The sequence below is a fragment of the Epinephelus fuscoguttatus genome, linkage group LG15 (assembly GCF_011397635.1).
Source record: "Epinephelus fuscoguttatus linkage group LG15, E.fuscoguttatus.final_Chr_v1".
Classification (NCBI taxonomy): Eukaryota; Metazoa; Chordata; class Actinopteri; order Perciformes; family Serranidae; genus Epinephelus; species Epinephelus fuscoguttatus.
Window position 1 is genome coordinate 42,675,765 of NC_064766.1, and position 26,835 is coordinate 42,702,599.

The window sequence follows — 26,835 nt, forward strand, 5'->3', positions numbered from 1 at the left end:
ACACAGACACACAGACACACAGACAGACACACAGACACACAGACAGACACACAGACACAGACACACAGACAGACACACAGACAGACAGACACACAGACAGACACACAGACAGACACACAGACAGACAGACAGACAGACAGACAGACACACAGACACACAGACAGACAGACAGACACACAGACACACAGACACACAGACACACAGACAGACAGACACACACAGACAGACACAGGAGGCTGACGTCATTTTGTTTTTGTCGTTCAGGAAGTCATTTTCTCCCTGTAAAGTTTTACTGATAAAAATGTTCTTGTTGACATTCAGTACTTTAGTTTTATGTTGTCACACAGTTTATATCCTGCAGTCGTCTGTATTGTCCCTGTGGTCACTGCTGATGACATCATGAGGACGTGTTGACCTGTTTTCACCGCAGTGACACACTCAGAGTGTCGATCTGTGACATTCAGGTCATATCTGCTCCGACTTAATGGATCAGTCTGAGCGACGCTCGATGACCTGCCGCCATCCATCGATCACATGGTTATAAAGAGCTGCAGCACCACACACCGCTCCTCAGAGACACGACCGCCACTGCTGAAACCAGCCGACATCAAGGAGACGTCCAGCCGACATCAAGGAGACATCCAGCAGACATCAAGGAGACGTCCAGCCGACATCAAGGAGACATCCAGCAGACATCAAGGAGACGTCCAGCCGACATCAAGGAGACCTCCAGCTGACATCAAGGAGACATCCAGCTGACATCAAGGAGACGTCCAGCCGACGTCCAGCCAACATCAAGGAGACATCCAGCTGACATCAAGGAGACCTCCAGCTGATGTCCAGCTGACATCAAGGAGACGTCCAGCCGACATCAAGGAGACGTCCAGCCGACATCAAGGAGACGTCCAGCCGACATCAAGGAGATGTCCAGCCGACATCAAGGAGACATCCAGCTGACATCCAGCAGACATCAAGGAGACGTCCAGCCGTCATCAAGGAGACCTCCCGCAGACATCAAGGAGACCTCCTGCCGACATCAAGGAGACGTCCAGCCGTCATCAAGGAGACATCAAGGAGACATCCAGCTGACATCAAGGAGACCTCCAGCTGACATCTAGGAGACATCAAAGAGACATCCAGCAGACATCAAGGAGACATCCAGCTGACATCAAGGAGACATCCAGCTGACATCCAGCAGACATCAAGGAGACATCCAGCAGACATCAAGGAGACCTCCAGCTGATGTCCAGCCGACATCAAGGAGACATCCAGCAGACATCAAGGAGACCTCCAGCTGATGTCCAGCCAACATCAAGGAGACATCCAGCAGACATCAAGGAGACATCAAGGAGACATCCAGCCGACATCAAGGAGACGTCCAGCTGACATCCAGCAGACATCAAGGAGACATCCAGCAGACATCAAGGAGACCTCCAGCTGATGTCCAGCCGACATCAAGGAGACATCCAGCAGACATCAAGGAGACCTCCAGCTGACATCCAGCAGACATCAAGGAGACATCCAGCTGACATCAAGGAGACCTCCAGCTGACATCTAGGAGACATCAAGGAGACATCCAGCAGACATCAAGGAGACATCCAGCTGACATCAAGGAGACCTCCAGCTGACATCCAGCAGACATCAAGGAGACATCCAGCAGACATCAAGGAGACCTCCAGCTGATGTCCAGCCGACATCAAGGAGACATCCAGCAGACATCAAGGAGACATCAAGGAGACATCCAGCCGACATCAAGGAGACGTCCAGCAGACATCAAGGAGACCTCCAGCTGATGTCCAGCCGACATCAAGGAGACATCCAGCAGACATCAAGGAGACCTCCAGCTGACATCCAGCAGACATCAAGGAGACATCCAGCTGACATCAAGGAGACCTCCAGCTGACATCAAGGAGACATCCAGCTGACATCAAGGAGACCTCCAGCTGACATCCAGCAGACATCAAGGAGACCTCCAGCTGACATCCAGCAGACATCAAGGAGACATCCAGCAGACATCAAGGAGACCTCCAGCTGATGTCCAGCCGACATCAAGGAGACATCCAGCAGACATCAAGGAGACCTCCAGCAGACATCAAGGAGACATCCAGCTGACATCAAGGAGACCTCCAGCTGATGTCCAGCCGACATCAAGGAGACATCCAGCAGACATCAAGGAGACCTCCAGCTGACATCCAGCAGACATCAAGGAGACATCCAGCTGACATCAAGGAGACCTCCAGCTGACATCAAGGAGACATCCAGCTGACATCAAGGAGACCTCCAGCTGACATCCAGCAGACATCAAGGAGACATCCAGCAGACATCAAGGAGACCTCCAGCTGATGTCCAGCCGACATCAAGGAGACATCCAGCAGACATCAAGGAGACCTCCAGCAGACATCAAGGAGACATCCAGCTGACATCAAGGAGACCTCCAGCTGATGTCCAGCCGACATCAAGGAGACATCCAGCCGACATCAAGGAGACGTCCAGCCGACATCAAGGAGATGTCCAGCTGACATCAAGGAGACATCCAGCTGACATCCAGCAGACATCAAGGAGACGTCCAGCTGACATCCAGCAGACATCAAGGAGACCTCCAGCAGACATCAAGGAGACCTCCAGCAGACATCAAGGAGACCTCCAGCCGACATCAAGGAGACGTCCAGCCGACATCAAGGAGACATCCAGCTGACATCAAGGAGACGTCCAGCCGACATCAAGGAGACGTCCAGCCGACATCAAGGAGATGTCCAGCTGACATCAAGGAGACATCCAGCTGACATCCAGCAGACATCAAGGAGACGTCCAGCTGACATCCAGCAGACATCAAGGAGACCTCCAGCAGACATCAAGGAGACCTCCAGCCGACATCAAGGAGACGTCCAGCCGACATCAAGGAGACATCCAGCTGACATCAAGGAGACCTCCACCTGACATCTAGGAGACATCAAGGAGACATCCAGCAGACATCAAGGAGACATCCAGCTGACATCACGGAGACATCCAGCTGACATCCAGCAGACATCAAGGAGACATCCAGCTGACATCAAGGAGACCTCCAGCTGACATCAAGGAGACCTCCAGCTGACATCAAGGAGACATCCAGCTGACATCAAGGAGACATCCAGCAGACATCAAGGAGACATCCAGCAGACATCAAGGAGACATCCAGCGGACGTCCAGCAGATATCCAGTGGACAACAATGACTCATCACCAGCTGACCACGACTCTCTGCTCTCTGTGATCATCATCACAGCAGGATGTCGAAGGTTCTTCACCTTCATGGCCACGTCCCAACACACCACACTCACCCGAAGCCTCACCTGTTCTCCACGGTTGACGTTCCTGACCACACCCACTACATCATCGGCTCTGTCATCCTGTTGGTAGGGGTGATGGGCATGCTGCGAAACGGTCTGGTCATCTACGTGTTCTGTCGCAGTCCGACACTTTGTTCGCCCAGCAACCTGCTGATGGTCAACCTGGTGGCAGCAGACTTCCTGATGTCTCTGACGCAGTCTCCCGTCTTCTTTGTGTCCAGCCTACATCACCACTGGGTGTTTGGGGAGCTTGCCTGTGAGCTGTACACTTTCTGTGGTGCGTTGTTTGGCATCACCTCCATGATTACACTGACAGCCATTGCGGTGGATCCCTGCCTAGCTATCACACGGCCACTGGCTCTGCTGGGCGGGGTGAGTCGTGAGCGGGTGTGGGCGGTGCTGGTGGGGGGGACTACATGAGCTTCACCACCGCCATGCGCACCTCCACTATTCTGCTGTTCGCCTTCGTCTTCTTTGTCCCGCTCTGTCTCATCGCTGGCTGCTACTTCGCCATCTTCCAGGCGGTGTGGGAGGCAGCTCAGGAGGTGGAGCAGCTGAACTGTGGTGAGACCAACAAGGCATACAAGCGTCTGCTCAGTGACTGGCGGTTGGCTAAAGTTGCTCTGGGAGTGATCCTGCTGTTCGTCATCTCCTGGTCACCGTACTCTGCTGTAGCTCTGACCTCCCACCTACTGACACCCTACATGAACTCAGTTCCTGCTGTCATAGCAAAGACCTCCGCCATTCACAACCCCATCATCTACGCCATCACACACCCAAAGTACCACGCCGCCATCGGCTGCCACGTCCCACTGCTGCGCCCTCTGCTGTGGCTGCATGAAAAGGACCTGCGCTCATCTTTCAGCTCCAGCAGCACTTCATCTCACCGAGCCACGCTCACTGGTCAGAGCCCAGCAGGAGTCCAGCTCAGCGCCGGCGTCTGGGCCAACAGCTGATAGAGCTAGACCCGACTGTCCTAAGCGTCTGACAGCGAGTCTTGCTGGACGGAGAGCGAAGCTGATGGATCCAGTGCCGGATCAGCGGCCGTCACCGGACAGGTGTCCACTGACGTCACTGCAGACAACACTGCCGCCCCCAACACCAATCCTGACACCACCATGAGCATCTTTGACACCGCCATCGCCACCACCGTCCTTAGCCAGCAGAGACGACAGACAGGAGCTGACTCACCTGATGGGGGCACTGCAGCCGAGTAAACCAACAAAAACACGACTTAAACAGGAGCACTGCGACAGTTAAGAAACTGACTGAGGTCATTGTTAGACACAATAAGTCTGAGAAGCAGTATATATATTATTATGTTCATATATTAATATTATTCCAGCACATCAATCAATCAATCACAGCAACCTGCTTGTTTAAGTATACGCTATTATGTTCAACAGTTGTCATTTATACTGATTAAAGAGATGTTGTTTGACTAACAGTTTGAATGTTCTTTTGCTGTTTGTTTGTGTGATGTGCCTGGGAAACAAGTTCCACTCATACATGCCTCTGTACACAACAGTTCTTTTACCCCAATTAGATTTCACAGTTGGCAATGCAAAATATCCGCCAGCCGCATGTCTAGTGATATATTCATGGTTATCAGCGTTGTAGCATAGCTCTTGGTATAATACATGAGGAGTCTTTGTTATGGTCACATATCTAATGAATAATAATAATGAATAAATTAATCTGTCGCTAACCATTAACCAGCCAAGATTCATATGCATTTTAATGACACTTGACATCAAACTACAACCAAGAACAATGCGTGCAGCTCTGTTTTGTATTTTTTGTAGTTTTGCAATCATATGTGCAGTTGCATTTGCCCAAACTGCAGGGCAGTAGTCAAGATTTGATATAATTAAGGCTTGAATTACTAGTCTAGTCTGATTTTGGAGTTAGGCATGCCCTGTGTCTTCGTATTATAGAAATACCATGTCCCATTTTAATAACTATCTTATTAATATGTGTTTTCCATGATAATTTTTCATCAATGACTATTCCCAGCAGCTTGATACTGCCCTGTTTTATTTTAAGATTTAACTGTGGGTTAGTCCTGATGTTGAAATTTGAGCCTAATATCATGCAGTTAGTTTTTGATACATTCAAAACTAATTTATTACAATTTATCCAGTCTTCAACTGTTTTTAACTCCTCGATTAAAACTGTATTTAGCTCACTGGCTGTAAATGCAGAGGCATATATGGTCGAATCGTCAGCATACATGGCTAAAGTGGCTCTGTTCAAATTTTGTGGCAGATCATTCGTAAAAATAGTAAATAGTAATGGACCCAAGCAACTACCCTGTGGCACCCCACATCTCACAGCTCGCATATCAGAAAAGCAACCATTGTAGAAAACTGTTTGCATCCTGTCTGTAAGATAGCTTTTCATCCATGTCAAGGATAACAGATCAAACCCATAACATTCTATTTTTTTCAGCAATATGTTGTGGTCAATTATGTCAAAGGCTGCTGAGAAATCCAGCATAACAGCACCAACCATGTTCTTCTTATCAATTTCTCTGAGCCAGTCATCCGTCATCTGAGCTAAAGCTGTGGCAGTGGAGTGCCCCTCTCTGTATGCATGCTGAAAATCTGTTATTAGATTATTGCCTAGCATGTAACTCATAATTTGTTCGTATATAATACTTTCCATACATTTGCATAATACTGGCAGTATACTTATTGGACGGCTATTTGCACCCGAAAATGGCTCTTTCCTGTTTTTAGGCAGTGGCAGTATTTTGGCTGTTTTCCATTTTTGTGGACATAGACCACTGCTGAAGCTGGTGTTCATAATATGGCAGATCGAAGGTGCAACTAATTCTGCAACTGGTTTCAAAATTTTGCTGTCTAAATTATCAATACTGGGTGGTTTGTTTTTGCAAGTTCTTATAATATTTTCAACCTTTTTTATACATACATTATCAAAACTAAATATACAATTTATTCTTCATAATACTGTCTTTTATTAATAGGCCAGATATATGATCATTACTGTCAATAGAGGGCAAATTATCTTTTAATTTTTCAACTTTATTTAAAAAATATGTATTAAAATAGTTTGCTATATCAATTGGCTTCGTTAAGAAGTTGCCCTCTACTTCCAAGAATGATGGTGTATCCAAAGTGTTTCTACCCAGTAGGTCATTTAGTGTTTTCCAAACTTTTTTGCCATCATTGTTTTCATAATATAATTTCTTTTTAAGTCTATTTAATTTAGTAACATGGTTTCTTAATTTACGATATATGATCCAGTCATCCCTTTAACCTGTTGTCATTGCGGTTTTCTTCGATTGATCTCTTTGTCTCATGTATTCTTTAGTCTCATTGTCTAACCAGGGTGACTGAATATTCTTGACTGTGAACTTTCTGAGAGGCGCATGCTTATTAATTACAGGCACAAAAATTTCATCAAACCTGGACAGAGCTTCATCTGGATTATTTTCCTTTAGAACATCCTCCCAGTTCAATTTCTTTACTTCTTCAATAAAGTTTCCTCATTAAACATTTTGTATGATCTTTTCATTATCACTTTAGGTCCAGGTTTTTTAATTTTTGCTTTCCTGACATCTGCAATAAGATTGTGATCTTATGCACTCCATCAGAACCGATACTGATTTTAGACAAAGTTCTGGTGCATTTGTATATATATGTTCGATACAGGTCGAGCTAGTGATACCATCATACTTATGACATATCCTTGTAGGTTTATTTATCGATGCCAATGCCCCGCCCCCTTAACATGCTACGGTGCTCTGCCCCCTTTACACGCCATGATGATGTGATTTAAAAAGACAAAGGAGAAACTTCCTGATTTTCAGGAGGAAGTTTTCAGGTCATTTAGTTTTGACTGGACGCAGAGAAAACGTCATGTTGGGGCAGGGCTGGACTTTAAACAGTGATGACATCATCATTTCTTTCTGTCCAATAACGGCTCCTCTAACTGTTTTATGTAAAGGACTGTGACTGTGTGTCCTTCCTTCCTTCCTTCCTTCCTTCCTTCCTTCCTTCCTTTCTTTTCAACTTCTGTCCTCTCTTCTTTTGTATCCTGTTTCCTTTCTCATCCCCTTTCCTTCCTTCCATATTTCAGCGTTTCCTTCCTCACACCTGTCGGTCAGTTTATCCATCGCTGCGGACTCTTCCTCACTGAACGTGACTTCCTGTCTCACATCATACATCCTGTTTGTGGACTGTGTCTGTGTTAATGCTGCTGTCAATAAAGTTTGAGTGTGTTGAATGTAACATGTTAATCCCCCAGATTAGCTGTGTCTTCAGTCTGTTAGCAGTTAGCAGATTAGCTGTGTGCTGTTAATCCGTCTGCAGCGTGTCTGTCAGTCAACATGTCGTCGGTCAGAAGGAACCCAGTCTTGCTCTTCTCAGGTACGTTGTGAACCAAACCTCACTCATATTTCCAATGATTGTAAACCAGGTACAGACTGATGCCTGAACAGCTACAAGGCTCCGGGATCTGCTCATCATTAGCAGAGTCAGTCAGATTAAACATCTCAATCTGAAGGATGAATTCATCTGATGAGTCGCCTCAGATTAAACCTGAAAACATCCACAGTGTTCGTCTCTCAGAATCAGCAGTTTTTTTATGGGACTTTTGGATGAACAGCTTTAATGAGACAGTACACAGAGCTATTTCCAGTTTCTCACCTGATCAATAAACCAATCACAGCTCTGATTTCATCATTCAGTGAAAATGATCAGCCTGACACCTCTGTATGTTTTTCAGTGCTGCTGGTTGTTGTCTCGGTGTCGGCCTTCGTGGAGGAGCTCGATGACTCGTGAGTGTCTTTAAATGATTGATTGAAGCTGTAGGGGAGACCGGGTCCAGTTGGTCATAGTTTAGCTGCCGTTACTAAAGATGAAGGAACCGACAGAAACAAGTTCAACATTGAACTCTGAAGAACTGGAAAACATCAACATTTAAACACAGATCTGTAATAAACATAAGCATAGAATGATGAATGTTAATTTCTTCTAAATGTAACAATGTAATTTGAACATAAATGTATTAGAACATGTTATGACGGTAACAGTATTACAAAGGTGAATGTATCAAACATAAACATGTTATAACATTATAAAACACTCCTGCTTATGAAAAGCAGAAATGTTATTAATATGTTGACATTTATAATAAGTTTACATTTAAAGTACATTTGTTTATAATATGTTAATCTTTAGAGTATAACATGTTTACGTTTACAGTAGGTTTATGTTTATTATAATAGTCAGAGTCACTATGTCCTGATTTCAACCTTTGTTCAAAATCTTCTGGGAGTTTATAAACTATACATTTTTGGAAAGTTCAGAGTCTGACAAACCCCAAAACCAAGGTTTCCATTTTTTTCAAGGTGTCTGTGGTGGCCATCTTGGACTTTCAAAATGGCGACCAGCCATAACCTGTTTTTAGCTGGGTCCATATTGATAAATCAAATTGGTTCTGAGTTTATAAGTTAATGAGATATTTTTCAAGCCAAAGAAACAAAAGGGACCAGTTCCAATGCATTAAGAATTGAATCTCATGGTGTGTCTGCCTCTAATTTGTTTTTTTATCAAGAAAATAATTGCTGTATCTCTTGTTGTCATTGGGAACATAAATTAGGCGTAACACGGAGGCACCAATTATGTAGGGATCAGCATTTCTAGGCATCACCAAGTGGACACCATTAATGTTGTAAATTAGCTATAGGAAATAATTATTATTAATAATTAATAATTATGTTAAATAATGTGACTTAATTAACATTAAATCACCTCATGGGGCACCATTCCTGTAAAGGGAAAAATGATAGCCAGTTAGAGATATCAGTCTCATAAAATAGGCTAAACTATTAATTTGGAATTTTAATTAATAATTAAATAATAACCATAACCAAAAGTAACAGTAAAGCCTGAAGGAGTTCTTGACGCAGCAGAGGTTGACTATTCATTCACTCTTGTGCAACATTAAACAGACAGCAGGCATGATTCTAAAGAATTATATTTATTCACAAATTAGCAAAGAGATCTGATCTGACAACTGATCAAAGAGCCATTTTGGCCTACAAAACTAGAGAGAGAGAGAACTACAAGATGGCCGAATCAAAGCTGGCTCCAGGTCAGGGGGAGGTGTCTGTCTGACCGTGTGGTCAGGACGAAGACAGGGAAGTTTGAGATGCCTGTTTGGATGTAGCTCTGTTGAAAGCCTGTTTGTTAATGAGTCTGTGTCAATGTGACGTGTGTTGCAAAGGGTCTGGATTAGTGCAGAGATTGTTTAGTTGTGTGCAAGAATCTGGTTGTGAACAGTATTAGCAAACTAAACACGTAGCTTTGGCAAAGCCAACTAATCAATGACCTAACTGCCAACAATCACAACAATAACTCAGTAAACAGCATCAAATCACATACAACAAGTCCAACAGTCTTGCTTAGCCTGTAAAGCTGTGATAAGCTATGACCAGTTGTTAAGTTACCGATCCTTGAGTGGATAAAAGAAAGAGTCACTTGGTGGTGTACTGCTTTGTTAGCCGGCAGAGACAGGCTGGAAAGAGCTGTGGTTTCAGCTGCAGTCTTTGTCGTTTCCATATTCCAAAGGTGGAACTCTGAGGAAGCTGGTCGCTCAGGGCTTTGCAGAGTTAGACGCTCGGTGCTAACTCACTTGGTTCCTTGTTGCTAGAAAGCTAGTTGCAAATCTTTTGCTTGCAAGTCTAACTTCTCTGGTTCAGGTTTGCCTCAGCCTTGAGCGTGGGCAAGTCGTGGTCCAGGAAAAGAGAGTCTGTGAGCAATTGCCCCACCTTTGATGTTTCAGGGCAAGGAACAAGGTCCACTGGCTGGTCCAGGCCCAGCGAAGAAGAGAGGTGTGGGCTGCTTGGCAGCTCCCGACTAAGAGAAAGATTGTCTGAAGGGAGCAGACCTTCTACAGATGCCTGTGACATCACAGAGTCACATGTCACTGTAAAAGTCCTGTCCAATCAAGTTTGGTGACTGTTCTCACTGAGGTGAGAAATGGTTCTCTCTGTCTGAAGAACAAAGAGCATGCAGAAAAGAGAAGCCTTCACATGTCCAGTTTAGATTTTAAGAAATGACAAATCATCTGTGGTCCTGTGAATCCCAACATTGTTGTATCTCTTATTACTACTCTTGGCAACTAGCTAGGTAGTGTTAGCAGCTGGCTTTAGTAAAACAACAGCAAAGATAAGGAGTGTTAACCACTGGATGACGTTCTTAGCTAACGTTAAACACAATAAGTTATTTAGCAGTCGTCAGTTGAGATCTTAATCTATTAATATGACAGAGCAGAGGACTAAATAAGGACTGGTGTAACAATATGAATATGAGGTGCTGTCCTGTTCCTGCTCGCCCTGCGTCACAAGGAGAACAAACACCTTGGATCACTGCCATGCAGCATCCAGAGGTGGTTACAGAGCAGCGCTGACTGTGTGTGCGAGGAGTGACCGTACGGCTGTCTCATTGGGGTTGAGATCTGTCAGCGTATTTCAACACATCCCCAGTGACATCAGAGATGGAGCCAATCAGAGGATAGGACACGTTCCTGGACATCTCTGTCGAAGTCATCAATGAATTCATTGAGTCTCTGGTGGATTTCATTTGTGAAACAACAGAAGCACCTGCACCCAAAACTACGGTTAAATCACTCCACAACCAGAGACCATGGATGCACAGAACCATCACACACACTGCAGCCAGTCTGTAAACATGTCTGTTATAAAGCAGCAGCCTTCAATGAAAGAAGAAATGATTAACTTCCAAAACACAGGTTAAAGCAGCTGATGGGATCACATTTCAATGGAGTCATACCTTGTACCGTTTCATGTGATTAATAAATGATTGATTTAAATGAACTCTTTGGCGAAGTTAACTCTGGAATACAGTCAAGTCTGCCCTCAGTTGGTCACATCACCTCAACATGTGGTCGCACAAAGAGCAACAAAGATGGAAGCTTCAGCAAAAACAACAAGGAAGTTGACACCTTAATGGTCCGTCTCACTGTGTCTCCAGCAAAACTAAAATCTGCAGATGTTCAACTTACTTTCTTCTCTCCTGATACAGATGTCCTGATTTTGGTAATAGCCAACTATGACTTGTTGCCAAAGAACACTGTGATCTTGATGGCATCAGGTGCTCTACAGAGCCAACCTTTCTGGGATATTGTAGGTCCAGGAAAGGCAAAAGCATTATGTGCACTGAGTGCATTCTCTGTTGCTGACAACACTGTACGGTCTGCAAGAGTCTGTTTAATCTCAGTTCACACTTCACAACTTGTCTTGTAGTCATTGTGGTTTCACACTACATGACTGACCAGCAACACTGGGAGGAATCCCTGATGAGTAGGTTTATGTCTTGTGATGCACACGTCAGCTCGTGGTGCTTACAAATGTCACAGGTTATTAATAACTTACAGAAACATTACAGATTATTCAACATTGTGTGTGATAGTCCACCTTCTCTGTCCCTCTCTCCAAAGACACTCTATAACAAAAGACACCACATTACGAGTTCTGCCAATGGTATGAATTCGTACATACTTCCTGTCTTTTAAGTGGGTGTAGGCATCTCTCCACTGCATACCCCAAGCTCATTTTGAAGTGTAGTGAATGTCGTGTGGATGGATGAAAGCAGATTCAAAGCACTGCAACACAAAATGCTTGTTCTTAGATGTTCCTGTAGGTCAAAAGACTTCCGATGCACTGACCTTGGCTGCCTTTCCCAGATCGCTCTTAGCGCTAAGAAGATCTTTCACTAAGGAGTTGTAAGATCGAGCTGACACACTCTTAACAGTGGTACCGCAGCAGGCACATTAATATTACACTAAGCAAGGAGATATTGAAGCAGTGCGCACCGTATATATTTTGATCTATTTTATACTTCAGATTTATATTGTTTAGCATTAATTGGTGACAGAAAAGAACAAATTTCATTCTGCAGGGAAACGCGTGTCCTTACTGTGCATATTGAATCTTGAATCTATATGTTTTATGAAGACCCTGTGTGCGCTCAAAGCTGTGGCACAAGTTACGCACCGAAATCTGGCGGAAGAAAAATAATAATAATAAGAAAACTAAGTATGAGGAATAACAAGTGTGTTCCTGTATGTGCTGTGCACATCAGGCACACAAATAAAATGAATGACGATCATTTATCATAATTTGTCTGCACATATCCCACATCTGTATGCACATATGAGACAGTTTACCACATCCAAAAAAATGCATCAGGCCACAACAGAAACACATCCACCCTCCAAACCTGCGACATTCGGATATCAGGCAACTAACAGGTGTAACTGAGCTCAGCTGGAACCTCATCAAGGGACGCTGCACCCACAACTCTACATAAAGGCGTTGCCACATCACACACGTGTGAGATACCATGGCTGCTTTACAGCATGTTCTCGCTGCTAACCAACAGTGTTGCCGTGTGCGAAGCCAAACTGTACGTATATGTAAATGCATTTGTGCATCAGCACTTCAGCTCACTGGACGTGCTGTCAGACCGGGCTGTCCAGATGAAGTACCGAGATACAACGCCTCATCAACTAGTGTCTCCACACATCTGGAGGGCAACCCGGTGCAATTTGGCCCTCAGCCTGGAGGTGCAGTGCCTGGCTGCGCTGCATTTTTACGCAGTGGGGAGCTTCCTGGAGGTGGTGGGAGACGGCACCGGCCTCAGCAAGGCGTCTGTGTTTTTTTGTTTAAATATAACACATTAATGAGGAAAGACAACACGCACTCTCAGAACAGAAGAAAAAAGTCTGGAGGTGCTCGGCCACAGAAGAGTATCAACAAGAAAAAGCCAGCAACTCTCAGTGTCCTTCGTTACCAACTTTTAATACCTCACTGGTACAGGCGATCAGACACACAGACCTCATGATTCTCTTACCAAGACTACTTCTTATTTAGTTGTAGTCTTGTTTTCGTCCAGCTCCTGTTAAGAGCTTCTTAAAGAGCGAGCGTAAGAAGGGCATTAAGAACTCATCTGGGAAACACTCGTATCTTAGCGACCCTTCTTACCAAAGACGTTCTTAACTGTGCTCTTAAGTCTTAAGATCGCTTTTAACTGGGAAACACGACCATTAACTTTTGTAAACAATCTGGTTGTATGACTCCGCCCGCCAGTCCACCCTGTGGTTATATGACTCCTCCCACCAGTCCACCCCATGGTTGTATGACTCCGCCCACCAGTCCACCCTGTGGTTGTATGACTGCGCCCACCAGTCCACCCTGTGGTTGTATGACTCCGCCCACCAGTCCACCCTGTGGTTGTATGACTCCGCCCACCAGTCCACCCCATGGTTGTATGACTCCGCCCACCAGTCCACCCTGTGGTTGTATGACTCCGCCCACCAGTCCAGTGTCTCTGACAGTCTCCATCCATGTCAGTGAAAACATGGATGCTTCACACACAGAAGATCTATAATATTAGCACAGTTTCAAGATTAGAGTCACCAATTCAGTATCTGACCAAATGTCTCCCCTTCTGTTCCTGAGATATGACGTTAAAACATGATGATGTCACAGTCAAGCTGACCTTTGACCTTTTGACCTTCATTATTTTATCCTGTTAGACATCTGTGTCAAGTTTGGTCAGAATTAGTGAATGAATTCTTTAGTTATGGACAAAAACATGTTTTGTGAGGTCACACTGACCTTTGACCTTTGATCATGTCTCTAACATGTGATCATGTCTAGAACATATGATCATGTATGGAAAATGTGTGGGCAAGAGTTCAACACATGAAGAAGAACATGGTAACTGAAATGAGTCTGATTGTTTTTAACAGCTTCCTGGAGACGAGAGGAGCTGACGACATCTGGCTCATCAAAGTACGTCCATTTTATTTCCACCTGTTCTCACCTGATCTTATATGTTCTCACATTGTTCCTACATTTGTACGTGTTCAGTGTCAGTCTGTGTGACGGTGCGTTCAGTGTCAGTCTGTGTGACGCTGCGTTCAGTGTCAGTCTGTGTGACGCTGCGTTCAGTGTCAGTCTGTGTGACGTTGCGTTCAGTGTCGGACTGTGTGACGCTGCGTTCAGTGTCAGTCTGTGTGACGCTGCGTTCAGTGTCAGTCTGTGTGACGTTGCGTTCAGTGTCAGTCTGTGTGACGCTGCGTTCAGTGTCAGTCTGTGTGACATTGCGTTCAATGTCGGACTGTGTGACGCTGCGCTCAGTGTCAGTCTGTGTGACGGTGCGTTCAGTGTCAGTCTGTATGTTACAGTGTTGTTCTGTCTCTGCTCTGGTGCAGTTCTACGCCCCCTGGTGTTCCTTCTGTAAACAGCTGGACCCTGTTTGGCATCAGATCGGATCAGAACTCAAAAGTCTTGGTTCTCCAATCAATGTCGGCAAATCTGACGCCACCGTCAGCAAAGGTCCGTCAGACTACCAAAATAAAAGTCACCTGTTTCCTGTGATACACCTGTGTGTCAATCAGTCTGATCCATTGATTCATTATTATTATTATTATTAGTGTTGTTGTTTTGATTTCCTGTCTTCAGGTTTGGCCAAAGAGTTTAAGGTCAGAGGTTATCCAGTCATCGTCATGTGAGTCCTGTCTGCTGCACCGTCTCTATTAACAACAAAAACTCACCTCACTGTGTGTCTGTGTGTCTGTGTGTCTGTCTGTGTGTCTGTCTGTGTGTCTGTGTGTGTGTGTGTGTGTGTGTGTCTGTCTGTCTGTCTGTCTGTGTGTCTGTGTCCTACGAGGGGACATGTGTCTCACTATAATCTGTGGACAGGTATAAAACATGTAATCATCTGTTTACAACTGTGAATGTTTGAAACATGTTTTTATTTGTTTGTAAACTGATGAAATGTGTTTACAGATAGTTTGCAGATTTTGTTTGTTTATTTGTTTGATTTCTGAAAAACAGATTTGTGTGTTTATAGATATGTTGTTGTATCTGTAGAAGTTGTTTATATTGACAGTTCATCAAAGCAGTGAAAAGCACAAACATAAACAAGTCTGTGACTGGAACATTGAAGAAGTATCTGTTTCTGTAGCTGAACACTGCTAATGACAGTGTGGGCGGGGTCTAACCCTGACTGATGGTTCTGACTGACGGTTCTGACTGATGGTTCTGACTGAGAGTTCTGACTGAGAGTTCAATTCAATTCAGTTCAATTTTATTTATCAAGCCCAATATCACAAATCACAATTTGCCTCACAGGGCTTTACAGCATACGACATCCCTCTGTCCTTATGACCCTCACAGCTGATCAGGAAAAACTCCCCAAAAAACCCTTTAACGGGGAAAAAACGGTAGAAACCTCAGGAAGAGCAACTGAGGAGGGATCCCTCTTCCAGGACGGACAGACGTGCAATAGATGTCGTACAGAACAGATCAGCATGATAAATTAACAGTAATCCACATGACACAATGAGACAGAGAGAGAGAGAGAGAGAGAGAGAGAGAGAGAGAGAGAGAGAGAGATGCAGGTAATGACAGTAGCTTACAACAACATTAATGAAAGTAATAATATTATAGTTATAGTTCTGGCTACTGCGGTACAATATGTTGAAAGTATGTATTAATATCTGGCAGTATACATGTGTGACAATAGTCATATGTGTATAATAACAGTAGAAGTATGACTAATGACTAATGATGGCAGCAGCAGCAGCAGGAGGCATCTGGCAGGACCACGGCAGCAGCACAACCACACACGTCACGCTGTCCAGGCACCGCTGTGATATGAGTTAATCTGAGAGACAGTGGAGCACAAAGGCTCCGGAGAAGAAGCCGAGTTAGTGACATCCAGAATGGCCAAGTTAGCAAGATGCAGTAATAGGATACGAGAGAGAGAGAGAGAGAGAGAGAGAGGGGGCCCGGTGTATTATAGGGGGGTCCTCCGGCAGACTAGGCCTAAGTCAGCCTAACTAGGGGCTGGTACAGGACAAGCCTGAGCCAGCCCTAACTATAAGCTTTATCAAAGAGGAAAGTCTTAAGTCTAGTCTTAAATGTGGAGACGGTGTCTGCCTCCCGGACCGTAACAGGAAGATGATTCCACAGGAGAGGAGCCTGATAGCTGAAGGCTCTGGCTCCTGATCTACTTTTGGAGACTTTAGGGACCACGAGTAACCCTGCGTTCTCAGAGCGCAGTGTTCTGGTGGGATAAGAAGGCACTATGAGCTCTCTAAGATATGACGGAGCTTGACCATTTAGAGCTTTATAAGTTAACAGTAGGATTTTAAATTCAATTCTGGATTTTACAGGGAGCCAGTGCAGAGAAGCTAAAACAGGAGAAATATGATCTCGTTTCTTAGTTCCTGTTAGTACACGTGCTGCTGCATTCTGAATTAGCTGGAGAGTTTTTAAGGACTTACTAGAGCTACCTGATAATAGAGAGTTACAGTAATCCAGCCTTGAGGTAACAAAAGCGTGGACCAATTTTTCTGCATCTTTCGGGTCAGGATAGGCCTAATTTTCACAATATTACGCAGATGAAAAAATGCAGTCCGTGAGGTTTGTTTTAAATGAGAATTAAAAGACAAATCTTGATCAAATATTACTCCGAGGTTTCTTACGGTAGTGCTAGAGGCCAGAGCAATGCCATCTAGAGAAACTATGTCATCAGATAAAGAGTCTCTGAGTTGTTTGGGGCCAAGAACAATAACTTCAGTTTTGTCTGAATTTAACATCAGGAAATTGGTGCTCATCCAAGTTTTTATGTCTTTAAGGCAATTATGGAGTTTAGTTAATTGATTAGTTTCTTCTGGCTTCATCGATAAATACAACTGAGTATCATCTGCATAACAATGGAAATTTATGGAGTGATTTCCAATGATGTTACCTGAAGGAAGCATATATAGAGTAAACAGGATTGGTCCGAGCACAGAACCTTGCGGAACTCCAAAACAAACTTTGGTACGTAAGGACGATTCATTATGAACGTCAACAAACTGAAAACGATCAGATAAATAAGATTTAAAACATCTCAGTGCAGAAAATTTTATGCAAATTAAGTGATCCTGTCTCTGAAGCATAATTTGATGGTCAATTGTGTCAAACGCACTAAGATCTAATAAAACAAGTACAGAGACAAGTCCTTTGTCTGAAGCAATCAGAAGGTCATTTGTAATTTTAACTAGTGCTGTCTCAGTGCTATGATGCACTCTAAATCCTGACTGAAATTCCTCAAATAGATTATTATCCTGGAGAAAATCACACAGCTGGTCTGCGACTACTTTCTCAAGGATCTTTGACATAAAGGGAAGATTAGATATTGGTCTATAGTTGGCTAACACCTCTGGATCCAGGGTGGGCTTTTTTAGTAGAGGTTTAATTACAGCTACCTTAAAAGACTGTGGTACATAGCCTGTTAATAAGGATATATTGATCATATCTAATATATGAGTGTTAACTAAAGGAAAGACCTCCATAAGTAGCCTAGTTGGGATGGGGTCTAAGAGACACGTTGATGATTTAGATGAAGAAATCACTGCAGTCAATTCTTGAAGAGAAATTGGGGAGAAGCAATCTAAATATATATTAGATTTTACAGCTGTGTTTGAGGTTAGATAGGTACTATCTGAGGGCAGGAGGTCATGAATTTTGCCTCTAATAGTTAGAATTTTGTCATTAAAAAAGCTCATAAAATCATTACTGCTAAGGGCTAAAGGAATACAAGGCTCAATAGAGCTCTGACTCTCAGTCAGCCTGGCTACAGTGCTGAAAAGAAACCTGGGGTTGTTCTTATTGTCTTCTATTAATGCTGAGTAATAGTTTGCTCTGGCATTGCAGGCCCTCTTATAAGTTTTGAGACTGTCTGGCCAGATTAAACGAGATTCTTCCAGTTTAGTTAATCGCCAATTCCTTTCAAATTTTCGTGATATTTGTTTTAACTTACGGGTTTGAGAGTTATACCAAGGAGCAAACTTTCTTTGCTTTGTTAACTTCTTTTTAAGAGGAGCTACAGAGTCAAGTGTTGTTCGCAGCGAGCCTACGGTGCTATCGACAAAATGATCAAAGTCGGTACAGGAAACCTCTGTTACTGAGGGACTTGGTATTGAATTTAATGACGAAGTAATCTTTTCCTTAAATTTTGCGACAGCACTATCTGATAAACATCTAGTATAGTAACTGTTGCTGAGTGGCGTGTAATCGAGTAAAAAGAAATCAAAAGTAATCAGATAATGATCCGATAGCGAGGGATTCTGTGGAAAGACTGTTAGGTTATCAATTTCAATTCCATACGTCAGAACTAGATCGAGGGTATGGTTAAAACAGTGAGTGGGTTCATGTACACCCTGACTGAAGCCAATGGAGTCTAATAATGAGATAAACTAGGTAGCCAGGGAGTCATTATCAACGTCGACATGAATGTTAAAATCGCCTACAATAATAACTTTATCTGATTTAAGAACTAAACTGGATAAAAACTCTGAGAATTCAGATACAAATTCAGAATACGGGCCAGGAGCACAGTACACTATAACAAATAAAAGTGGCTGCGAGGTTTTCCAGGTCGGATGTAAAAGACTAAGAACGAGGCTTTCAAATGAATTATAATCTAGTTTAGGTTTAGGGCTGATTAACAGACTAGAGTTAAAAATGGCTGCAACTCCCCCTCCTCGGCCGCTGCCTCGAGGAATGTGGGTATTATTATGACTGGGAGGAGTGGACTCATTTAGACTGACATATTCATCTGGACACAGCCAGGTTTCAGTGAGACTGAGTAAATCAATATGATTATCTGATATTAATTTACTAACACTGCTTTAGACGATAGAGACCTGATATTTAACAGTCTGCATTTAATTCTCCTGTTTTGTCTTTCTGTCACAGAAGAGGTTTTAATTTTTATGAGGTTGTTATGCACAGCTCCTCTTTGTTTAATTTTAGATTTAGATCATTTAGGCAGTCGGGGGACAGACAGCGTTTGTATAAAACTATGAAAACTATGGCTGGGTAACTGAACTAGAAGCTCAGAGAGGTGTATAGGACTGCGACTCCAAGTCCTGTTCTCAACTCTGGGTTGTCAGGGATTTAAATTACTAATAAAGTTTGCCATGTTCCTAGAAATGAGAGCAGCTCCATCCAAAGTGGGATGAATGCCGTCTCTCCTAATAAGACCAGGTTTTCCCCAGAAAGTTTGCCAATTATTAATGAAACCCACATTGTTTGCTGGACACCACCTGGACAGCCAGCGATTAAATGATGACATGCGGCTAAACATGTCATCACTGGTCAGATTTGGGAGGGGTCCAGAGAAAACTACAGAGTCCGACATCGTTTTTGCGTATTCACACAACTGACTGATGGTTCTGACTGAGAGTTCTGACTGAGAGTTCTGACTGACGGTCCTAACTAACTGACGGTTCTAACTGACGGTTCTGACTGACGGTCCTAACTAACTGACGGTTCTGACTGACGGTTCTGACTAACTGATGGTTCTCTGTGTTCTCAGGCTGAAGAAAGACGTCAGATATTTTTACTCAGGACCAAGAACCAAAGATGGAATCATGGACTTTGCTAATCGAGTCGGAGGGTCAGTGCTCATTTATCTCATGTTGTCTCACAGTGTGTCCGAGCAGGATGTGAGCGTCAGACTGTCACGCCACGTCACGTTACATTAGACGCTCTCTGTCACTCTGTCATGTTGGTCCAATCAGCTGCACCCTCACAGTGACCTCTGACAGGATGAGTATGTACTTCCTGATTATTCCAGATGACATCACTGTCACAGGTAACTGATAGGTGTCACTGCTGTAGCTCCCAGAATGCATCACACCTCCATCTATAGTACAGCGACCTCTGCTGACGTTACAGTTCTCACCAGAAACCTTCCTGCTCATCTCCCTGCAGCCTGATGATGACTTATCTGGGTTTCTGTAGTGACATCACAGCGGTCAGTGTGACATCAGGTGTCCTTCAGGTAACTCCCAAATTTAAATCTCATCAATCAGCAGTTCTTCATCCATGGCGGCGTCTCCAACGGCAACGGCAGAATAAACATAGGGCGTCGGACACACGTTAATTACTGACAGTCCAACAGGAAACAGTGTCATCACACTGCGCTGACTCGCATCACATCCTGCTGGGACAATCACGGATGGGGGGGCGGGGGATTCAGGACTTCAGTCCACCTCCTGGTGTCTGCAAAGAGCCTCTGAGCATCAGACCCAAAATCTGCTTCAGGAGCTCCTCTATATGACTGACCTCTGACCCCTCTGACCCCTCTGACTCCTCTGACCTCTGACCCCTCTGACCCCTCTGACTCCTCTGTCCTCTGACCCCTCTGACTCCTCTGTCCTCTGACTCCTCTGACTCCTCTGACCCCTCTGACTCCTCTGACTCCTCTGTCCTCTGATCCCTCTGACTCCTCTGACTCCTCTGACTCCTCTGTCCTCTGACCCCTCTGACTCCTCTGACCCCTCTGACTCCTCTGACCCCTCTGACTCCTCTGACTCCTCTGTCCTCTGACCCCTCTGACTCCTCTGACCCCTCTGACTCCTCTGTCCTCTGACTCCTCTGACCCCTCTGACTCCTCTGTCCTCTGACTCCTCTGACCCCTCTGACTCCTCTGACCCCTCTGACTCCTCTGACTCCTCTGTCCTCTGACCCCTCTGACTCCTCTGACCCCTCTGACTCCTCTGACTCCTCTGACCCCTCTGTCCTCTGACTCCTCTGTCCTCTGACTCCTCTGTCCTCTGACTCCTCTGACCCTTCTGATCCCTCTGACTCCTCTGACTCCTCTGACCCCTCTGTCCTCTGACACCTCTGTCCTCTGACTCCTCTGTCCTCTGACCTCTGACCCCTCTGACCCCTCTGACTCCTCTGTCCTCTGACTCCTCTGTCCTCTGACTCCTCTGACCCCTCTGACTCCTCTGTCCTCTGACTCCTCTGTCCTCTGACTCCTCTGACCCCTCTGACCCCTCTGACTCCTCTGTCCTCTGACTCCTCTGTCCTCTGACTCCTCTGACCCCTCTGACCCCTCTGACCCCTCTGTCCTCTGACTCCTCTGACCCCTCTGACCCCTCTGTCCTCTGACTCCTCTGACTCCTCTGACCCCTCTGTCCTCTGACTCCTCTGACCCCTCTGTCTCCTCTGACTCCTCTGACCCCTCTGACTCCTCTGACTCCTCTGTCCTCTGATCCCTCTGACTCCTCTGACTCCTCTGTCCTCTGACTCCTCTGTCCTCTGACCCCTCTGACTCCTCTGTCCTCTGACTCCTCTGACCCCTCTGACTCCTCTGTCCTCTGACTCCTCTGACCCCTCTGACTCCTCTGTCCTCTGACCCTTCTGATCCCTCTGACTCCTCTGACTCCTCTGACCCCTCTGTCCTCTGACTCCTCTGTCCTCTGACTCCTCTGACCCTTCTGATCCCTCTGACTCCTCTGACTCCTCTGACTCCTCTGACCCCTCTGTCCTCTGACACCTCTGTCCTCTGACTCCTCTGTCCTCTGACCTCTGACCCCTCTGACTCCTCTGTCCTCTGACTCCTCTGTCCTCTGACTCCTCTGACCCCTCTGACTCCTCTGACCCCTCTGTCCTCTGACTCCTCTGACCCCTCTGTCTCCTCTGACTCCTCTGACTCCTCTGACCCCTCTGACCCCTCTGACCCCTCTGTCCTCTGACTCCTCTGACCCCTCTGACCCCTCTGACTCCTCTGACTCCTCTGACCCCTCTGTCTCCTCTGACTCCTCTGACTCCTCTGTCCTCCTGACTCCCTCTGACTCCTCTGACCCTCTGTCCTCTGACTCCTCTGACCCTCTGACTCCTCTGACCTCTGACTCCTCTGACCCTCTGACTCTCTGTCCCCTGACTCCTCTGTCACCTCTGAGCCCTCTGACCCCTCTGTCCTCTGACTCCTCTGACCCCTCTGTCCTCTGACTCCTCTGTCCTCTGACTCCTCTGACTCCTCTGACCCCTCTGACTCCTCTGACTCCTCTGACTCCTCTGACCCCTCTGTCTCCTCTGACTCCTCTGACTCCTCTGACCCCTCTGTCCTCTGACTCCTCTGACTCCTCTGACTCCTCTGACCCCTCTGTCCTCTGACTCCTCTGACCCCTCTGACCCCTCTGACTCCTCTGACTCCTCTGACCCCTCTGACCCCTCTGTCTCCTCTGACTCCTCTGACTCCTCTGACCCCTCTGTCTCCTCTGACTCCTCTGACTCCTCTGACCCCTCTGTCTCCTCTGACTCCTCTGACCCCTCTGTCTCCTCTGACTCCTCTGACTCCTCTGACCCCTCTGTCCTCTGACTCCTCTGACTCCTCTGACTCCTCTGACCCCTCTGTCTCCTCTGACTCCTCTGACTCCTCTGACCCCTCTGTCTCCTCTGACTCCTCTGACTCCTCTGACCCCTCTGTCTCCTCTGACTCCTCTGACTCCTCTGACCCCTCTGTCCTCTGACTCCTCTGACTCCTCTGACTCCTCTGACCCCTCTGTCCTCTGACCCCTCTGACTCCTCTGACTCCTCTGTCCTCTGACGTGTATAACATGTCTCATGTCAAAAGGACAGACACTGAAGACGTGCCAACATCTGTCTCACTGGGACTTTAATTGCACAGTGTGACATCACAGCAGTCAGTGTGACATCACAGTAGTCACATCATCACCCCTGTGTGTGTGGCGTCCTTCAGGCCGCTGATTCGACCTCTGAACAGTCTGCAACTCTTCCAACACGCCATGAACCGCCATGATGTCATGTTTGTTTACGTTGGAGCAGCTGGACAGAGACAGCAGACTGGACAGAGACATCAGCTGGACAGAGACAGCAGACTGGACAGAGACAGCAGACTGGACAGAGACATCAGCTGGACAGAGACAGCAGACTGGACAGAGACATCAGCTGGACAGGGACATCTGCTGGACAGAGACAGCTAATGGACAGAGACATCAGCTGGACAGAGACAGCTAATGGACAGAGACATCAGCTGGACAGAGACAGCAGACTGGACAGAGACAGCTACTGGACAGAGACAACAGACTGGACAGAGACATCAGCTGGACAGAGACAGCAGACTGGACAGAGACATCAGCTGGACAGAGACATTTGGTGGACAGAGACAGCTAATGGACAGAGACATCAGCTGGACAGAGACATTTGCTGGACAGAGACAGCTAATGGACAGAGACATCAGCTGGACAGAGACAGCTAATGGACAGAGACATCAGCTGGACAGAGACAGCAGACTGGACAGAGACATCAGCTGGACAGAGACATCAGCTGGACAGAGACAGCTAATGGACAGAGACATCAGCTGGACAGAGACAGCAGACTGGACAGAGACATCAGCTGGACAGAGACATCAGCTGGACAGAGACAGCTACTGGAGTTCGGTTATGTTCCATTTAAATGTGTCAATAAAGTTGATTCAAACACAGATGAATCAGATGTTACCGTGGTTACAACCGTTGTGAATTGTGCGTGTTTCAGAGGAACGTGACGGAGACCTGAAGTCGTGGATCAACAGAGAACGTTTCCCAAACTTCTTCAGGATCGACAGCTACACTCTGTACGCCATGGGAGACTCAGGTAACCTCACCTGTCCTCTGTCCTCACCTGTCCTCACCTGTCCCCACCTGTCCTCTGTCCTCACTTGTCCTCTACTGTCTATTGAACCTTTTTAAGAAGGAGACGTGTCTCTGACCAGGGCCCTGTTTGAACTCTGATCCTGATCTCTGAGCTGAGAAAACAGATCAGCTGATCAGGAAAAAAACAGTAGAAACCTCAGGAAGAGCAACTGAGGAGGGATCCCTCTTCCAGGACGGACAGACGTGCAGTAGATGTCGTACAGAACAGATCAACATGATAAATTAACAGTAATCCACATGACACAATGAGACAGAGAGAGAGAGAGACAGAGAGAGAGAGAGAGAGAGAGAGAGAGAGAGAGAGAAGGAGAGAGAGAGAGAGAGAGGTGGAGACAGACAGAGACAGAGACAGGTGGAGACAGTCACAGACAGGTGGAGACAGACAGAGACAGAGACAGGTGGAGACAGACACAGACAGGTGGAGACAGTCACAGACAGGTGGAGACAGACAGAGACAGAGACAGGTGGAGACAGTCACAGACAGGTGGAGACAGACAGAGACAGAGACAGGTGGAGACAGACACAGACAGAGACAGGTGGAGACAGACACAGACAGGTGGAGACAGTCACAGACAGGTGGAGACAGACACAGACAGGTGGAGACAGTCACAGACAGGTGGAGACAGACAGAGACAGAGACAGGTGGAGACAGACACAGACAGGTGGAGACAGACAGAGACAGAGACAGGTGGAGACAGACACAGACAGGTGGAGACAGACAGAGACAGAGACAGGTGGAGACAGTCACAGACAGGTGGAGACAGACAGAGACAGAGACAGGTGGAGACAGACACAGACAGGTGGAGACAGACAGAGACAGAGACAGGTGGAGACAGACACAGACAGGTGGAGACAGACAGAGACAGAGACAGGTGGAGACAGACACAGACAGGTGGAGACAGACAGAGACAGAGACAGGTGGAGACAGACAGAGACAGAGACAGGTGGAGACAGACACAGACAGGTGGAGACAGACAGAGACACAGACAGGTGGAGACAGACACAGACAGAGACAGGTGGAGACAGACAGAGACAGGTGGAGACAGACACAGACAGAGACAGGTGGAGACAGACACAGACAGGTGGAGACAGACACAGACAGAGACAGGTGGAGACAGACAGAGACAGGTGGAGACAGACACAGACAGAGACAGGTGGAGACAGACACAGACAGGTGGAGACAGACAGAGACACAGACAGGTGGAGACAGACACAGACAGGTGGAGACAGACAGAGACAGGTGGAGACAGACACAGACAGAGACAGGTGGAGACAGACACAGACAGGTGGAGACAGACAGAGACAGAGACAGGTGGAGACAGACACAGACAGGTGGAGACAGACAGAGACAGGTGGAGACAGACACAGACAGGTGGAGACAGACACAGACAGAGACAGGTGGAGACAGACACAGACAGGTGGAGACAGACAGAGACAGAGACAGGTGGAGACAGACACAGACAGGTGGAGACAGACAGAGACAGGTGGAGACAGACACAGACAGGTGGAGACAGACAGAGACAGGTGGAGACAGACAGAGACAGGTGGAGACAGACACAGACAGAGACAGGTGGAGACAGACACAGACAGGTGGAGACAGGTGGAGACAGACACAGACAGGTGGAGACAGACACAGACAGGTGGAGACAGACACAGACAGAGACAGGTGGAGACAGACAGAGACAGAGACAGGGGGAGACAGAGCAACATTTCCTGTTCAAATGTAACACATATGAAGAACTTAGAACCAAGTTCTTTTCAAAAATGAAACATAAACTCCAAGATTTTGATCCCCTCTGTGATCAGGAGAACACGCATCATCTACTTGGAGAAAACAGCGTCAGTGCCATAGAAGCAGCAAAATATGTCAGTGCATGTCACAGCCTGAGAGACACAGCAACACAACAACACAGTCTCCTTATAACACTCTGCCTATTTAATGTGACACGGACTTAATGTATGTGTATCTGCCTATTCAATATGAAATGGACTTAATGTAAAATAGTTAATGTATGTGTATCTGCCTATTCAATATGAAATGGACTTAATGTAAAATAGTTAATGTATGTGTATCTGCCTATTCAATATGAAATGGACTTAATGTAAAATAGTTAATGTATGTGTATCTACCTATTCAATATGAAATGGACTTAATGTAAAATAGTTAATGTATGTGTATCTGCCTATTCAATATGAAATGGACTTAATGTAAAATAGTTAATGTATGTGTATCTACCTATTCAATATGAAATGGACTTAATGTAAAATAGTTAATGTATGTGTATCTGCCTATTCAATATGAAATGGACTTAATGTAAAATAGTTAATGTATGTGTATCTACCTATTCAATATGAAATGGACTGAATGTAAAATAGTTAATGTATGTGTATCTGCCTATTCAATATGAAATGGACTGAATGTAAAATAGTTAATGTATGTGTATCTGCCTATTCAATATGAAATGGACTTAATGTAAAATAGTTAATGTATGTGTATCTACCTATTCAATATGAAATGGACTTAATGTAAAATAGTTAATGTATGTGTATCTACCTATTCAATATGAAATGGACTTAATGTAAAATAGTTAATGTATGTGTATCTGCCTATTCAATATGAAATGGACTGAATGTAAAATAGTTAATGTATTGTATTAATTGTATTGTAATTGAATTGTATGTCTACATGTACGTTCTGCTTTCAGCAACAACGGTTGATACCATTCATGTCAATAAAGCTACTTTGAAATTGAATTGGCAGAGAGACAGAGGGAGGGAGACAGAGAGAGAGACAGACTGGTTATTTACTGTTTGTTTACCAGTTATTTACTGGTTATTTATCAGTTATCTACTGGTTATCTACTGGTTATTTACTGGTTATTTATCAGTTATTTACTGGTTATTTACTGGTTATTTATCAGTTATCTACTGGTTATTTACTGGTTA

At 45.5% G+C, this 26,835-nt stretch overlaps 1 protein-coding gene and 1 pseudogene across 1 annotated transcript; both read left to right on the plus strand.

Moving 5' to 3' along the window:
- Positions 1 to 3,252: 3,252 nt before the first annotated feature.
- Positions 3,253 to 4,541, plus strand: opn4.1 (opsin 4.1). The gene is given in 2 exon segments (XM_049599228.1): positions 3,253 to 3,730; positions 3,733 to 4,541. Coding segments are annotated over 2 exon segments (1,275 nt in total). The 5' UTR covers positions 3,253 to 3,264.
- Positions 4,542 to 7,674: 3,133 nt separating this feature from the next.
- Positions 7,675 to 26,835, plus strand: part of LOC125902761 (protein disulfide-isomerase TMX3-like) — a 23,169-nt pseudogene continuing 4,008 nt past the window's right edge.